The 16,309-nt window shown below is 44.5% G+C and overlaps 2 protein-coding genes across 3 annotated transcripts; one reads left to right on the forward strand and one right to left on the reverse strand.

Moving 5' to 3' along the window:
* Nucleotides 1–3,035: 3,035 nt before the first annotated feature.
* On the forward strand, nt 3,036–6,112 carry SLC16A13 (solute carrier family 16 member 13). Of its 2 annotated transcripts, XM_020966686.2 has the most exons (5): nt 3,036–3,122; nt 3,430–3,629; nt 3,766–3,909; nt 4,178–4,915; nt 5,673–6,112. In XM_020966686.2, the coding sequence occupies exons 2-5, from the start codon at nt 3,431–3,433 to the stop codon at nt 5,891–5,893; spliced, it is 1,302 nt and encodes a 433-aa protein (XP_020822345.1). In that variant the 5' UTR covers nt 3,036–3,122; nt 3,430; the 3' UTR covers nt 5,894–6,112. The 2 variants fall into 2 exon arrangements, with proteins under 2 accessions (XP_020822345.1, XP_078011738.1); XM_078155612.1 differs by lacking the exon at nt 3,036–3,122 and having other exon boundaries at nt 3,147–3,629.
* A 747-nt stretch (nt 6,113–6,859) lies between these two features.
* SLC16A11 (solute carrier family 16 member 11) lies at nt 6,860–9,387 on the reverse strand. Its single transcript, XM_020966681.2, has 5 exons — nt 9,118–9,387; nt 8,593–8,800; nt 8,169–8,312; nt 7,261–8,022; nt 6,860–7,144 (listed from the first exon to the last, which is right to left on the reverse strand). The coding sequence occupies exons 2-5, from the start codon at nt 8,792–8,794 to the stop codon at nt 6,915–6,917; spliced, it is 1,338 nt and encodes a 445-aa protein (XP_020822340.1). The 5' UTR covers nt 8,795–8,800; nt 9,118–9,387; the 3' UTR covers nt 6,860–6,914.
* Nucleotides 9,388–16,309: the final 6,922 nt, after the last annotated feature.

A 16,309-nucleotide genomic window follows, 5' to 3' on the forward strand; every position in this document is an offset into this window, starting at 1 on the left:
AGCTTCCAGCCAGCTTCTTTCCTTTTTCTTTTCTTTCTTTCTTTCTTTTTTTTTTAACCTGAGGGGCTCATCTTCTGATGTTATCTCTTTTATCATTTTAGTACTGTCCATGAGTTTTTCTTGGCAAAGATATTGGAGTGGCTTGCCCTTTTCTTCTTCAGTGGATCACCTTTTGTCAGAACTCTCCGCCATCATCCATCTGTCTTGGAGTAGCCCTACACTGCATAGCTCATAGTTTTATTAAGCTATGTAAGCCCCTTTGCCACAACGAGGCAGTGATTCAGGAGTGGAGATCAGATGAGGGTGAGGTTCAATTGTTAGCTGGTCTCCTCACCCCTTCCTCCATGTTTGCATAGCTATTTCTCTGCATACTTTGATTAGATGAGATAATTTCCCCTAACCTTCCTTTCCCTTTACCCCCTAGTGTATTTCTCTCCCTCCTTCTTTCCCATTCTTTTCTTAAGGTCATTAAGACATAACAGAACCATTCCCAGGCCTGGTCTAATTTGACCCTTGATGATGGTAGAGGGGACACATATTTGAGTGTAGGCAGTTTTATCCTTGTTTAATCTCTTGTCATTCATTGTGCATTGATGTTTACCTTTTTATGTCTCTCTGAATTCCTGTGTTTGAACTACAAAGTTTCTATCCATCTCTGATCTTTTCATCAAGAATACTTGGAAATATTCCATTTCATTAAAGATCCACTTTTTCCCCTGTAGTATTATACTTAGTTTTTCTGGGAAAGTTATTCTTGGCTATAAGCCCATATCCTTTGCCTTCTAGAATGTTATGTTTCAAGTACTTTGCTCCTTTATAATGGTGGCTGTTAAATTATGTATGAGCCTGACTGTGGGTCCTTGGTGTTAAAAATCTTTCTTTTGGTCTACTCAAAATATTTTTTCTTTGACCTGGAAGCTCTGGCTTTTGGCTATGATGTTCTTGAGAGTTTTCATTCTTTTAGGAGGTGACCAGTAGGTTTCTTTTATTTCCACTTTCCCTCCTGGTTCCAAGATATCTGGACGGTTTTCTTTTTCTTTTAAGATTTCTTAAAATGCGCTGTTTAGGTTCTTTTTTTTTGTTTGGTTTGGCATTCAGATAGTTTAATGATTCTTAACTGTTTTTCTCCTTGATCTGTTTTCCATCTCAGTTGGTTTGTTATGATACCTTATGTTTTATTCTATTTTTTCAGTCTTTTAACTTTTTTTCTTGTCTCATGGAGTCAAAGGCTTTTATTTGGTCTATTCTAATTTTAAAGGATTTGTGGTTTGGGTAAGGTTTTACATGTGCCTCCCTCATAAAGATAAAGTACCTTATGTGTCAAACTATTAATTTCCTTTCTAATTCTCTCTTCTACAGCTCTCATTTTTCCACAAGTGTTCTCATTTCATTAATAAAAATATTTTTAACTCTTAAAAAAAACCCCATCTCTTTCAGGAATTAGAATTTGTGCCCAAGGTGTGTATTTCTCTGAAGCTTTGCTTGTAGATGTTTTGGGTTTGTGTCTTAAGCTTCCATCATAATAACTTTTTATGTTGGGATTCCCACTCTTAGTTTTTATAAAAATTTTATAGAATTTTATAGAAAGCTTAGTAAGGGACATAAATAAGCCAGATTATCCAGAGAGCATTTAAAGATTAAGCTAAAAGGAGGAAAGCCAACAACAACAAAAAAAGGAACAATCTCTCAAGATTTCTATTATAAACCCTATTATTAATGAGAGTGGAAGTATCACATTTGGACTGTAATATCACATCCCCAATGTGCTACCTTAGGAAGTAAAAATGGCACTAAAGAAAATGAAGATGGGAAAAGCATCTAGAATAGACCAAGTACACAACTCCCTGTTAGAGGACACATTTTTTAAGGTGCTGAGGGATAGCTTGCTTCTCAAGATATCCAGGATGGTGTTCCCCAAACCCTCTCAAATATCAGTGTGAGCTATTGCTTTAAAAAATATTGAGAAAAATCAGCAATTTACCAAATTATCTTACTTTCCCATCCTTACAAATTAATAAGCACAATCCACAATCCTTATTTGCCTTGCAAATGCTGGGCACAACAAATCTTTAGTGACTTTAATTCAACCTTTCTGAGCCTCAATTTTCTCCTCTGAAATAGAGGTAGCTCTTTGCAGTGTCTAGTTTAAGGGACTGTTGTGGAGATTCATTGGGATTAAGTATGTGAAAATAAGTTAAAAAAAATACTTTTAATGAGCAAAAATCCATTTTTTCTTTCTCCTCTTTCCCTCTCTAACATAAAATAAAATACTGTAAAACCTCGTAACAAGTATGCATAGTCAAGCAACACAAATTCCTGCACATTCGACACATCCAAAAATATGTCTTATTCTGGACAATATTTAGAATATTGTTGTCATGGTATAAATTGTTCTAGGGTTCTGCTTACTTCATTCCATACTGATATGAATTGATTGATTCATTCATTCATTCTTACCAAGTTTCTCATTATCCATAATCTCAACCATCTTGGTAATAGCACGGAGAATGCATAATTATTAATATCGAAGCCTGAGGCCTTTTAGATTCAATTGCATATTGATTGTACTATGTTGGACCAGCTCCTAACTGAGTCCCATGGTTAAATTTTCAACTTGAACATTTACAACTCCAAAACCGGCAGATGTTACAAATTAGGACCTGGATTATCGTTTCATTATTGTACAGACGTAGGAAAATGACCGAAAAAATGTCAATAAGGCAGATTAAATTTTAGTGTCCTGCCTACATTCACCACCACCTGAGACGATTGTTAAATATTTACTAGCACACCATACTAGGGTACCGCTACCTTCAGGTACACGAAGACCCTTCCTATCTATCCTTGGAAGTTACTGGTCTAGTGATTTTCCCGTTGGGTGGTAGCTTTTAGTTTGTACCTAGGAGTGCTAGGATTTCCTCAGGCCTCGTCAATCCACTTGCACAGCGGCTTTCCACAGATCACCCGACCCTTGTTGCTTGGCTTAGAAGAAAAGCTACAGGCGTTCCGGAAGAAAAGGGGCGTGCCTTGTCCCTAGGCTTCACCCTCCTTAGGGACTAAACAACTCAACTACGCGGAACTTCCTTCCTAGAAGCCGGTTGGATCAGGCTCCCTGCTCAACTGTAGTGGTTTCCGGCTCGGTTGTGGTGGGGGTGGGGGGTGAGGGTTGAGGGGTGCACAGTGTAAGTAGTGCAGGGCCACTGCCTCAGGTGTGCATCTGCCTAGAACGCATTATTGCTGGGTGGGTGGGGGAACTGCTGGAGCTGCCTTCCCTTTCCCCTTTTCCCCCCTTTCCCCTTCACCCCCGTTCTCTGCTCCCCCTAGCCTGTAAACCGCGTGAGGGGCTTGCATCATCAGCTAGTGCGGTTTTGCATCGCAGCCTTTGGAGCTGTGCGTCCACCTTCCGCGCCACCTCCTTGTTGTTCTTAGGATGGCCGGCCGACTCGAGCCCCCCGATGGGGGCTGGGGGTGGATTGTGGTCCTTTCAGCCTTTTTCCAGTCCGCTCTGGTGTTTGGAGTGCTGCGATCTTTCGGCGTCTTCTTCTTGGAGTTCGTAGAAGTGTTCAAAGAGCCGGCGGTGCGGGTCTCTTGGATCACCTCCATTGGGATCGCCGTGCAGCAGTTTGGGAGTACGGAGGACAAGGGCAATGCCGAGGGAAAGGGGCTGGATGCCTGCTTCTCCGAGGGGAGGCAAGGCGAGAGTTTGAGACCCCTGGCTCATCTCCAGAAAACCTACCTGCAGCTCCCCTTCCTCCACATCTCCAGGCCCTGTGGGTAGTGCCCTGAGTACACAGTTTGGCCCTCGACCTGTGGTGATCACAGCGGGTATCTTGGCTGCTGTGGGCATGGTGTTAGCTTCGTTTGCGACCTCCTTGACGCACCTCTACCTTAGCATCGGCCTGATATCTGGTGACTATATGTGGTAGAGGCTGGGGAAGCTGGGCAAGGGAGGATTGCCTGGGTCTTCCATGTTCTACCCTTCTGTACCCCTTGGAAGAAGATAGCTAAGGAGGGCTGCAGGACCGAACTGGAAGGCTCCTCAGTCCCCAAGGGGAGTAGCAGAATCAGGAATCAAGGGTCTGGAATGCCTTGGCCCAGAGAAAAAGGGGTATATATGCCTAAGTCAGCTAAGCCCTTGTCTCTTTCTTTTTTTTTCTTTTCTTTTCTTTCCTGGTAGGCACAGGCTGGGCCCTGTCCTTCGCCCCTACCATAGCCTGCCTCTCCAGATACTTCTCTAAACGTCGTTCCCTGGCCACAGGATTAGCATTGACTGGCGTAGGCCTCTCTTCCTTTGTCTTTGCCCCATTCTTCCAGTGGCTTATCACCTATTATGCTTGGCGAGGTGCCCTTCTGTTGGTAGCTGCTCTCTCCTTACACCTCGTGGCCTGTGGGGCCCTCCTTCGCCCTCTCAGACTGGCAGAAGATCCTACTGTTGGAAGCCCAATGGCTCAGTTGGTCTCCCTGCTCCACCACCGCCCCTTTCTATGTTATTCTGTAGCCCTCACCCTGATCAATGCTGGCTACTTTATCCCCTATGTCCACCTTTCGGCACATGCCCAGGACTTGGGTTGGGATCCGCTGCCTGCAGCCTTCCTCCTGTCTTTGGCGGCTGTGGCAGACCTGATAGGGCGTGTGTTCTCAGGGTGGCTGGGGGATGTATGCCCAGGGCCTGTGGCTCGGCTGCTGGCACTGTGGTCTTTTCTGACAGGGATGACATTGGCCCTGCTCCCTGTGGCACAGCAATCCTTGGTCCTCACAGCGCTGGCTATAGCCTATGGCTTCGCTTCAGGTGCCCTGACCCCTGTGGCTTTCTCAGTTCTGCCTGAACTTGTTGGAGTTGGAAGGATATACTGCGGCCTAGGGCTGTTACAAATGGTAGAGAGCGTTGGGGGACTGTTGGGGGCACCATTGTCAGGTAAGAGGGCTGGGGGGTGGCAATACTAGGGTCACTGAGGAAGGAGGGAGTTGGGGAATGCCTAAATCTCTGGGAAGAGTGTAAGCTAGTGAAGAAAAAGGGTAGTGGGATAGTTTGAGCATAATCCTTGAGCTGAAAGCTCATGTGCTTTTTGAAGGGATTACCCAAACTCTTGGGGTTAAAGTGCTCCTGGTCTACTTTCCCTCTCTGGCTTTTGTCCCACTGGGCTCTGACTTCATATTTGATCAAAGTCCTAGGACTGGAAGAGAAGTTAGATGCTTTTAGGTGCATCTAGAGCCTGGAGTCTGTTAATAGTTAATGGGGAGGGGGGGGCGGGGAGAGAAGAGATGGGGCAGCCAAGTGGTGCAGCAGAGCACAGGCCCTGGACTCAGCAGGACCTGGGTTCAAATCCAGCCTCAGACACATAACATTTGCTAGCTATGTGACTCTGGGCAGATCACTTAATTAATTAATTGCCTTCCCCCAAAAAAATAGTTAATGGGGGCAATGTGAACAGGAAGAATTGGCTAGTAGATATGACTGTGAGATTGTTTTAGTCCTGCTTCATTCCAAGCCCCCTTTGGGTTTGTATTATTCTATGCAGAGGCAGGGGGATGGCTGCCATGATGCTAACCCAGGGTTTTAAATCATCTACCAAATAAGCCTGAAAAGTGGCGACTGGAATGTTGCCAATTGACCTGTTGTTGAGAATGGATTCTAACTCACCTGTTCCCTCTCTCCCTCTCTTCTGTCCTAGGCTACCTCCGAGATTTGACAGGCAGCTACACAGTTTCCTTTGTGGTGGCTGGAGCCTTCCTTCTCAGTGGGAGCATGATGCTCTTTACCCTTCCTGGCTTCTTCTGCTGCTTCAAACCTTCTGCTTCAGAACAATATTCTGTGGCAAAGTCACTGGAAGTCAGAGTCTCCCCTGGAACAGCTGAGTATGGAGAAGGAAGCCCAGGAGCCCAAGATCCTTAAGTTAGATAAGGTTCCAGCAACTGCTCGCCTTCATCTGCCTGGAGAACCTTAGCTATTTATATCTGCCTCTCCGTGCCTGCTTAGGAGCAGATGATGGTTGGGTCTCACCCAATATGTTGTGCTTTCTTGAGCCTTCTTTTGTTGCTTTGTTGTAACTCTTCCCTCCTTCCCCTTTACCCTCCTGTTGTCTCCAAGGCTGTAAAGACCGCATGAGTTCAAGGCCTTCTACTGTTTTTCTTCCCCTTACTTCCACTATTAGTCTCAAGCTGTGGATCAAAGACCCATGGCAAGGACCTGTCTGATGCTTTTTAATTGGCCTAAGGTGTCCTTTTCTACTTCAGAACCGAGGAAAATCAAGATGAATGTATCTCTGAGGACAGGAGACAGATGAGGACTGTTGGTGGTAGATGGATAAGGTCATGGGCCTGTGAACTTAGCATGCCTGTTTAGCCTGTCTCCAGAGGTGAGCTGTCCTGGATGATGCCAGATCAGACTTCGCTCTCTGTAGGTCCTTTTTTATATTTGCCACCTCTTTTTCTGAGGAGGGAATCAAGACTTGACAGGGAGGACTGAGAGCTGCCAACAAGATTCTTGGGTCCCCCAGACCAAAAGAAAGGGTAAATTGGTAAAAATGTCATAGGGTCCTAGTGGGGAAAGATGCTGAAGGTGAGGGAGCAGGGGGAAGAGACCATGATGCTTAGGGTCCTACTCAGAGATCAGGGTAGGGACGTATGTATCCTCATCATTCTCCTTGCTCAAAACCAAGGTACCTTCCCTTGGTACCACCCAAGACCAACCTTCTACCTGTTAGGGAGAATAAAGGGAATCTGCCTTGTCCCCCATACTTGGCTCCCCCAATTTGGGGGCTCCTTGCATCCTAATAATACAGGATCTCCCATTCCCTCTTCTCCCTCTCACTTATAATTTCCTCAACTTTCTGGGTTGTTTAAGGGGCTTGAACATAGATGAAAAAGGGCTTGGAAGTAATTTTATTTGGAGGGAAGAGGGAAAGAAAAAGGAATCAACAAGTAGTGTTTGGGATGGAATGAGGATTGCTTGGGGAGGCCAGGGTACTTTCAGGTGAAGGAAGGAGCTCTCCTTGCTCAGGAGGAGGTATTGAGGGAGGAGGAGCAGAGTGACAGCGGGGCAGGGCCCCAGGGAGCGTCAGGTAGATGAAGCTGCCAGAAAGGATGAAGGAGCCACAGACCAGGAAGGAAGCTTTAAAGTCACCTGTCACATCCCGGAGGAAACCTATAGAACAGGAGAGAAGAGGCATGGGGAGATTAAAAACTTCTCTCCCCCAGGGAAAGTAGAGACTCAGAGTGGGAAAGGGGAACTGGATCATCCTGTGTGCCTGGCTTCCTCACCTGAAAGTGGTGGGCCCAGGAGTCCTCCTAGGCTCATCAGCATCATCACCAGCCCCGTGGCCTGCAAGATGCTCCCAAGCCCTACAAGACCAGGCAGGACACCAAACACCAGTGGAGCAAATGCACCTGCACTCATCCCGTAGGCTCCTGCTGCTGCCAGTAGGGTTCCCGCCCACCCTTCTTCTTGTTCCTTCACCAACCCCACTGCCACCAGCCCCAGCCCCGTTAGTGCCCCAGTCACAGCCAACAACCGTGGAAGAGGGATCCAGCCACGGTCTGCCAGCCACCCAGAGACCAGTCGGGTTCCTGCATCCCCCACTGCTGCCCCAGCGACCACCAGAGCTGCCCCATATCCTCCAAGCCCAAGGTCCAGGGCATGGGGTGCAAGGTGCACATAGGGAATGAAATAACCAGCCCCTACCAGGGTTGTCCCCAGTGCAAACATGGCAAAAGCAGGGTGGGTGAACAGGGTAAGACCAAGAGCATTGAGGGGACTGTGAGGTGGGGTGGTAGGATCTCCAGAGAGAGCCAAAGGCCGGAGCAGGGCCCCACAGGGGGTGAGATGGAGGGTGGTAGCCCCAAGCAGGAGCAGGGCACCCCGCCAGCCAAAGGCATCAAGCAGGAGCTGCACAACTGGGGCCAGGAGCAAAGAGGCCACCCCGTTGCCAGTCAGGGCTAGCCCCACAGCTAGGACCCTGCGCCTGGAGAAGTATCGAGAGACCGTGCCCAGGGTAGGGGCAAACACCAGAGCCCAGCCACAGCCTACAGAAAAGAGAACAGCTGAAGTCAATGACCCAACCCTTACTGCCTCTGAGGACCCAGGCATGCCACTCTGACCTCCCCCTCCCCCAAAATCCAACTCACTCAAGGAATGTAGGCACCCCATTTCCCTCCATCTCCCACCTCACCTGCAAGGAGGCCAAGGCCAAGGTAGAGGTGCAGAAGGCTGCTGGCAAAAGCGGAGAGAATGAAGCCAAGGGAAGTGATGATACCTCCCACCATCACCACGGGACGTGCCCCCCAATGGGTACTCAGAGCACTGCCCACTGGGCCTGGGAGAGATGGGGGTTGGAATCAGTTCTAGGATGTCCCACCTCGGTTTGGTTTCTGCCTTGCAAGGTACCCTCACCCAACCATCCCCCTCCCCCCAAAAAACCCTATGGGACCCACCTTTCTGCTATGCTTCCACCCACTTTTGTCCTCTAGGCTAGTAGCTGGATTAGTTCTTTGGCCCTCTTCTTAGCTACGCCCTGTGTTGTATCTTCTGGGCTGAAACCTTAAAAGCATCTGCTTCCCCTCCCCCCATCACGGCTTGCTTAGGGCCCTCCTCACTGGCAGCCTGCTGCACAGCCAGAGCTATGGCGCTGACCCACGCAGTGTCCTGGGTACTTCGGTCAAAGTATTCTGCAAAGGCGGGGAGGGCAAGACCCAAAGAGCGGAGCAGCCCATAGGAGAGCCCGTTCACCACAAATGCAGACCCTGCCACCACCCAGCCCCAGCCGCCATCAGGTGGCCTGGCTAGCAAGGGAGGCATCTTCACCTGTTGGAGTAGAAATATGGAAATGAGAAAACAACAACAGTGGAAGAACAGGAAGGATCATGAGGACCCCCCCACCCCTACCCCCCCTGGCTCCTCCTTAAAGACCAGCTATTAGGACTTGCCATGGACAGAACACCCCTGTGGTCATAAGGAAAAGGAGTTAGAGAAGCCTGGGGTGGATGAAGAGGGACTGCTGGAGCCTTGGAGCCAAACACGAAGCTCCTTTTTGTAGGAACAGGGATGAGGAGTGAGGGCCGAGGTGCCAGGGGAGCCCTCCCCAAACACTCCATCCTTTAATCCATAGCCTTCCTTCTTACCTCACTCACCCTCACTGTTCTGTCTGTTTAGAGGGAGAGGGCAAGGATGATCCTCTTCCCACTTCTACCTGGGGGAGGTCAGAAGCCTGAAAAGGGAGAATAGCAACAGAACTGAGTTTAGACAGCTGTTCTGTCTGTAAACAGAAGTTACCCTGAGGGACCAAGCCACCTGGGCAAAGAGAAGGAAGGAGAAGGTACAGCAGAATAGAATGGGAGTGGACCAGGACTGCCAACCAATCACAGGAGAAAAACAGTAAGTCTAGGAGTCAATCCCACAGGGATTGAATTACTTCTCTTGTACGTAGGAGAGGGAAGTCCCTTCCAGTTTCTCATACATCCACTTGCCTGCTTTTGTCTCAGCAATGAAGTGTAGAGTGATTTACAAAGACCAGAATGCACTTTTGGTCCAGGAGCAGACATAGATTGATAAGACATTAGGCATAGCTAAGAGTGATCTTAGAGATAAGTGTTATGTAGTTTAACACCTTTATTTAAAGGAGGAGGAAACAGGCCAGCTTGAAATGTCACCTTATCATTCTAAGGGCCAAAACTAAAAATCACATCTTTAGGTATCTACTGCGTAGCTCAGTGGCAGGTGAAGCCCAGGAATCAACAGTAAATTAATAAACTTTATTGAGTTATTCTACTCAGAACATTCTGTGTGAATGACGAAGTGGGCATGGATGAGTAAGGCAAAGGTACTGTCTTCAAAGTTCCAATTCTGGAAATTCACATGGAGAGCAAAGCAACAGAAAGCTTTATCACATTGCTCTTCTTACTGCAAGCCTTCTCTCCACTCTCCAATTTCCTTTCCCTCGAAACTCTTACACCCTCATATGACCATAGATTTAGAGATGTAAGGCATCGCCTAGTAGAACCTGCCTCCCAAATCCCTTGTCCAGTTTATACACAAGGAAATTTAGCCCAGAGGGAAAGTGTCTTGTACAGTTCCAGGAAACTACCTCCCTTTCTCCATCAAAAACTATTGATCCTTTCTTTAAAAAACAAAATTCTTATTGTTATGAACTTGACAAAAATCAACAAACATGAACTTTCTTTAAACAAGGAACAGATAAATAGAAGTATATGACCAAATATCTATTATGTACAGCTTGGTTTTTTAAAAAAGCATGTATTAAGTCAGTAACTTCTTTTAGTTCTCTTGAATGTTTTTTTAAATAAGTTTTTATTTTTATGTTTTGTTTCTTATACCACCATGATATCCAAAGTATCCCTTTTCCTCCTCCTCTCAAAGAACTATCCCATGTGACAAATAGTATTTTTTTTTTAGGCAATTGGGGTTAAGTGACTTGCCCAGGGTCACACAGCTGGTAAGTGTCAAGTGTTTGGTCTGAGGCCAAATTTGAACTCAGGTCTTCCTGACTTCAGGGCCGGTGCTCTATCCACTGTGCCACCTAGCTGCCCCCAAATAGTATATTTTGGAGAGGAAAAAAAAATCAGCACAGATCAATACATAAGAAAAGTTCCAAAATGTGAGCAGTATGTAACACCTGTGGACTTACCATCTCCACAAAGGGGTAGAAGTATCTTTTCTTATCTCTTTAGTTGAGTACTGATTGATCTTTATAATTTTGTTATATTTACTTTTGATTTTTTGTTGCATTGTTTTTCCATTTGCATTGTTGTAGTCATTTTGTATATTATTTTCTTGACTCTTGTTTTCTTGGCCCTTACTTCACTCTGCATCAGTTCACATAGATCTTTCCATGCTTTTATGTACACACATAATTTCTTATCGCACAGTAATATTCCATTACATTAGTGTACATTACATTTGTTTAGTCATTCCCCAAATGACTACTTTGTTTTCAATTCTTAGCTATCACAAGAAGTGCTGCTATAAATATTTTGGAGTATATGGGGATTTTTTCCCCCTTCTCAATGGCTTCCTTGAGGTATAAGTTCAGCAACTGAGCCTTGGTTCAAAAGATATGGGCATTTTTGTCACTATTTTCATAAATCCAAATTTCAAAAAATGGTTGTACCATTTCAAAGCTCCACCAACAATATATTAGTGTGCCTGTCTTTGCACAACCCCTGCAACACTTATTGTTGCCATTTTTTGTCATTTTTACCAATTTGCTGGGTAAGAGGTGAAGCCTCATTGTTGTTTTGATTTGCATTTCTTTTATTATTAGTGATTGGGAGCATTTTTTCCCATGTGGTTGTAAATACTTTGCAGTTCTTCTTTTGAGAATTATTTGTTCATATCCTTTGACCATTTATCTACTGGAGAATGGCTATTGGTCTTACATATACTTATTAATTGTTTAGATATCTTGGATACCAAACCTTTATCAGAGAAATTTGATACAAAGATTTTTTCCCCCATTTGACCACTTCCCTTCTTATCCTAGACGCATTAATGTTGTCTGTGCAGAAGCTTTTCAGTTTCAAGTTTCCTCTTTTGCCGTAAACACGGTATTATGTTCCTCCAGTGACTTTAATTTATTTTTAAGGAGGCCCTGTTCCCACTGGTTCCCTTCTTCTCATCCCTGATCCCTTCTTCTCATTTGATACACTTTTCCCTTTAGGGTTTTGTTTATTAGTTCATTCTTCTCTCCTGCTTTTATTTGGTTGCATATTTCTTTCCCTTCTTTTTCCCTCTCAGTTAGAAGAGCAGATTCCCTTTTCCTCTCCTCCCCTTCAGCTAATCCAGTTCCTTAGTTTTGAAATTTCATTTTTCTACCCCTTTCCATAAAGGATTTTTCTCACTCTCTTCATTATTTACTCTTTTTGTTTACTCTAGACCCTCATTCTCTGATGCATGACCCCTATAATTATCTGGTCTCTCTCCTTTCTCAGTGTTCATCACAAAATAAAAACTTCTAAGGTATCTATCCATTTTAGGCTCTCCTCTCTAGGTGCTTTCTGCCACTGCCTTGTAGGGCTTACACCATGGATTCCCCCTTTCCATTGTGTCTCACTCTCAGAACAGTGACAATTATTGCAAGTGTCAGAGAGGACACTGCCCCATGGTAGAGCCCCTTCCCCCACCAGGTCCCTGATTGTGCAGCAGCACACCACTGATCTATGCCTTCTCTTGTTGACTTTTTTTCCCTATATTTGCCTGAAATCTACTCCCTCTGTCCATGTTCTCCCACTTCTCTAGATTCCAGTTACCCCCAGGGTTCTATCTGCCCCCGCTTCTTATCTAGTGCAAGGTCCTCATCTTCCTTCACCAACCATCTGTCTGAACCATTCATGAATGCTTTGACCCAGTGATTATTCATCAGTGGAAGTCCCTCCACCTCCAAAGTAAGTTCTACTTCCTTCCCTACCACTTTTCATTCTTTCCCTCTTCCTCACCCACTCGCATGTAGTTTTTTCTCTTTCTGATACCACAGTGGTCACTTTCTTCTTATTGGCTAATCCTTGATTTGACCCCAAGGCATCATTCCTCTCTATCTCCCTGCTGTCTTTCTTCCATGTACCAACCTCTGTTGTAATATAGTCCCAGAAAAGAAGCATTCACCTATAGGCAGGGTGTTGCCAAGTTCTGTCTATAATGCTCCCTGCCTGTTTCTTCACTGTTGCCTTTACCAGATTTCTGCCTTCACCCCTGTGTCCTTGTCAACACTTAGAAGTCTCTTACTGGTCTATCTGTGTCACTTTTTTGCTGTCACTGTCCTTAACTGCAGCATTTATTCAATCGTTCTGTATTTCTGTTGCTTGCGATGTTTGAGAAGCAAATAATCTTTTCAGTTCAGGTTTTCTTTCTAGAAATATTTCAAACTTTTCTTTATTATTGAACGTTCATCTTTTGTCCTGTATGGTTAAGCTCAGATTTGCAGGATGGTCACCCTGGACTACATCCTAAATTCTGTTTCATCCTGAGCTCTTTGAAACACATTATTCCATTCTTTTCTCCTTTTTCTAGTGGGTGAGGAATAGTCTTGCTTTATTCAAATGTCCTTTCCTTTGTATCTGACGTTCTTTCTTCTGATGCCTTGTAGAATGTGTAGTTTCAGAACTGAATAGTAAAATTTAATCACTGTCTCTTGGAGTTTGCAGCCTTGAGTTTTTATTTTTTTCTGGAGGTGATCTATGGATTCTTTCCATTGGAATGTCATTGTCTATGTTTTGAAGTCCTGGGTAGCTCTTTTCTATTATTTCCCTCATCGTGACGTTACGGTTTTTTTGTTCTGTTGTGTTCTTCCAGGACACCCATGATCCTCAGGTTATCTCTGCACATCCTGTCTTTCCAAGCAGGCTCTGGGTCATTAGCATCCTTTATCCTCTCAATTCCTTCGGAATATATTCCTGCCACCTTTTTACACTAACAAAACTGCAATTTCTCTTGAAGACTCCAGACAGAGCTCTAGAAGTTCTTTCTAATGCTTGATGTTCCTTTTTTACACACTATAATAAATAGGATAGAATCCATAAAGCAATAAGATAAGAGAGGTGACATAAAGGCAATTGAAATTATAGTTCCAAGAGGCATAAAACATAACAATGTCCATAAGAGAAATGCCATTATTCAAGATAATATCTTTAACAAAGGAGAGTCATAAAACAATAAAGTGAGGGGAATGTCTGGTGATGCCTGGTCCTTGTCAAAAGAATGTTCCTAGTCAGCTAAATACAGCAAGTTTCTCTCAGGCAGCGTGCAAGGCATGTCTGTTATGCCAACCAGGGTGCCTTTTCTGACTGGTTATCTCAGGTTTTGGCCCTCTTTTGTGGGGCTCAAATGATCTCAAATGATTCTCAATTTCAAAAGTGATGAAGTAGAAAAGAATGCTTGAGGCAGATGGAGCAAGCAGGACTTGAAATAAGATGCAGGGTGTGACCAGCCAGAAAAGTGATCAAAGAACCACCCACCAAGAACTTATCTGTGCACTTTCACAAAGCACACTCAATTCCAGAACATCTCTTCCCCTCCCCTTTTCTGTTTTCTTTGCTTATCACGTCTAGACTACCTGATATCTCAGGCATTTTGGAGCTATGCTTGCTCCTCCCATTCTCTTGTCCCCTTCTCCCTATTCCATAAAATTGTGTTTAAACCATATGTTTGACCTAGCTGTCTTTACCTCCTATGGAAAGCAGAGGTCACTCAGCTCCTATGCAGAGCCTATGCTCTGCTTCCCATGTGGAGTAGAGGCCACTGGGGCTCTGCCTCACAGGGAGCTGGCCCTCTTGGGAGCATCACGCCAGTAAATGCCTTTCTTTAACTTGGAGACTGTCTGAGTGAATTATTTCAGGACACTAGGATCTGCACATCTATTCTCCATCATTTTAGGTAGCACCCTAACATTCTCGGGGTCCACCCTGAACTCATCACCAGTGGCTACAGAGAAGGTCTAAGTGAATTCTTTCACACCTGAACCAGTTCTCCCAACTTTAACCTCAACAAAAAGTATCATAAAGTATCAAAAATATACCAAAGGATATTTATGTTGGGAGTAGGAGCAATTCCTGTCCTTTGTGCATCCAGAGACCAGACAGTGTTTCTGGGCCCTGCTACCAGCCTTGCTACCTTTCAAACCCATAATACCAGGCATGGGGGCAAGGAGGAGAGAGAAAAATACCTGAAATGGGCAAAAGATCCATCTGAAATGAGGGCAATCACCAACATGAACACAACACAGTAACAACAGAAATCTGACCCTTTGGACTTCTAGAGACACTGCTCTCCATCCCCAACTTTGGGGAAATTAATTTCACTCAGTTTTGGGGTTCAGCCTGGGGAAGAATTGCCCTGGCTATTGTTTGGAAACTGAGTAAGCCAGACTTTAACTAAACCCTCAGTAATAGTTTAGCACAATGCCTGGCACATGGTAGGTGCTTAATAAATATCTGCTCCTTTTGAAGTCTCCAAAATGTTTTCAGGGGATCCTCACAATCAAAACCATTTTCATAATAGTAATAAGATATCATTTGCATTTTCCACTCATTCTCTCATAAGTGTATATATAGCTCACATAAACAAAAGCTCTTTGGGGTCCTCAATTTTTAAAAGTGAAAGGGAGACTTGAGACCCCATCTTCAATCCCATTACTCTATATCTACCTGACATCAGACTGAGCTTCATCATATCCAGCTACCCCAGATATTTCAGCAGGACCTAGCCAGGGCAGGGGTATTATCTGTTCTCCTGCTGCATATGTAATCACCAACCCATCCCTCCCTTTCTACTTCTTACTCTGGGAATCATAATTAAAGCAACATTATCATTGCCACTAGAAAGGATGTGATAATCTACTGCCCTATTACTTGATTTAGAAAGTCTAGGGATCTACAGTCTTAGAAATTATATCTTTATTTATTTCTTTATTTTCACTAGCCTTAAATTGAAATTTAGAGGCAGTTAGGAGTGTTGAGCAGATTTGAGAAGATTTGAGTTCAAATCTGGCCTCAGACACTTATCAGCTGTGTGACCCTGGGCAAGTAATTTAACTTCTATCTACCTCTATTTCCTCAACTGTAAAATAGAGATGGTCCTATCATAATAGCACCTACTATTGAGGTTTAAAGGCTTAGGGGTGCTGGGACCCCAAAATCATGACACACAGGTCCTGCCCAAATGAATTCAACCCAAGCCTTGCAATTGAATTGGATTTGAGTGAGGAAGGGTTGTGCAAAGTCACCAGCCTCACTTTTTCCTCCAGAGCCATTTGGGTCCAGTGGCCAGATACAGATCAGGACATCTGGATATGGCCCAAGATGTAGTGGGAGACCATGGCCTTTTTAAGCTAAGGTCTTTCCTAGTTCTCACCTTGAATTTCTGTGATTAGGCCCATTTAAGAAGTGAGTCAAGGGATGGCCCCTTTAATAAAAAAAAAAAAAACAAGAATCAAACTGGGAGAGGAAGTCCTGGCCAAAAAATAAATAATTACTATTTCATTCACTCTAAACCATCCAGGCCCAAAAAATAACCATTAAGTGGTGCTTGGGCAGGAGCTACCTTCTCATATCTCTTTGGGGACAGACTTGGTCATTAAATTACACAGAATTCAGTTTCTTTTTTGTTCCCTTTCCTTTTTGTTTACAGAAAGAAACAACTACATTGTTGTAATTTTGCATAGTTTTCCTTACTTTATTTTTAGTCAGTGCATATAAATCTGCTCCATACCTTTCTGTATTTTTTATATTCATTGCTTATTACAGTTTGATGATACTCCATCATGTACCAAAATTTGTTTAGCCATTCCTCCTTAGGTGGACATCT

The sequence above is a fragment of the Phascolarctos cinereus genome, unplaced genomic scaffold (genome assembly GCF_003287225.1).
Source record: "Phascolarctos cinereus isolate Bilbo 61053 unplaced genomic scaffold, phaCin_HiC Scaffold_5;HRSCAF=322, whole genome shotgun sequence".
In the NCBI taxonomy this organism is placed as follows: domain Eukaryota; kingdom Metazoa; phylum Chordata; class Mammalia; order Diprotodontia; family Phascolarctidae; genus Phascolarctos; species Phascolarctos cinereus.

Bases quoted from the DNA above. Each gene is read 5' to 3' on its own strand.
- SLC16A11 (XM_020966681.2), bottom strand. From the start codon at position 8,794: ATGCCTCCCTTGCTAGCCAGGCCACCTGATGGCGGCTGGGGCTGGGTG. The intron at 8,023-8,168 runs GTGAGGTGGGAG...TCTTTTCTGTAG, and splicing joins TGGCCTTGGCCTCCTTGCAG to GCTGTGGCTGGGCTCTGGTG. The intron at 7,145-7,260 runs GTGAGGAAGCCA...CCTGTTCTATAG, and splicing joins CCTGGGCCCACCACTTTCAG to GTTTCCTCCGGGATGTGACA.
- SLC16A13 (XM_020966686.2), top strand. From the start codon at position 3,431: ATGGCCGGCCGACTCGAGCCCCCCGATGGGGGCTGGGGGTGGATTGTG. The intron at 3,630-3,765 runs GTACGGAGGACA...CCACATCTCCAG, and splicing joins CGCCGTGCAGCAGTTTGGGA to GCCCTGTGGGTAGTGCCCTG. The intron at 3,910-4,177 runs GTGACTATATGT...CTTTCCTGGTAG, and splicing joins TAGCATCGGCCTGATATCTG to GCACAGGCTGGGCCCTGTCC.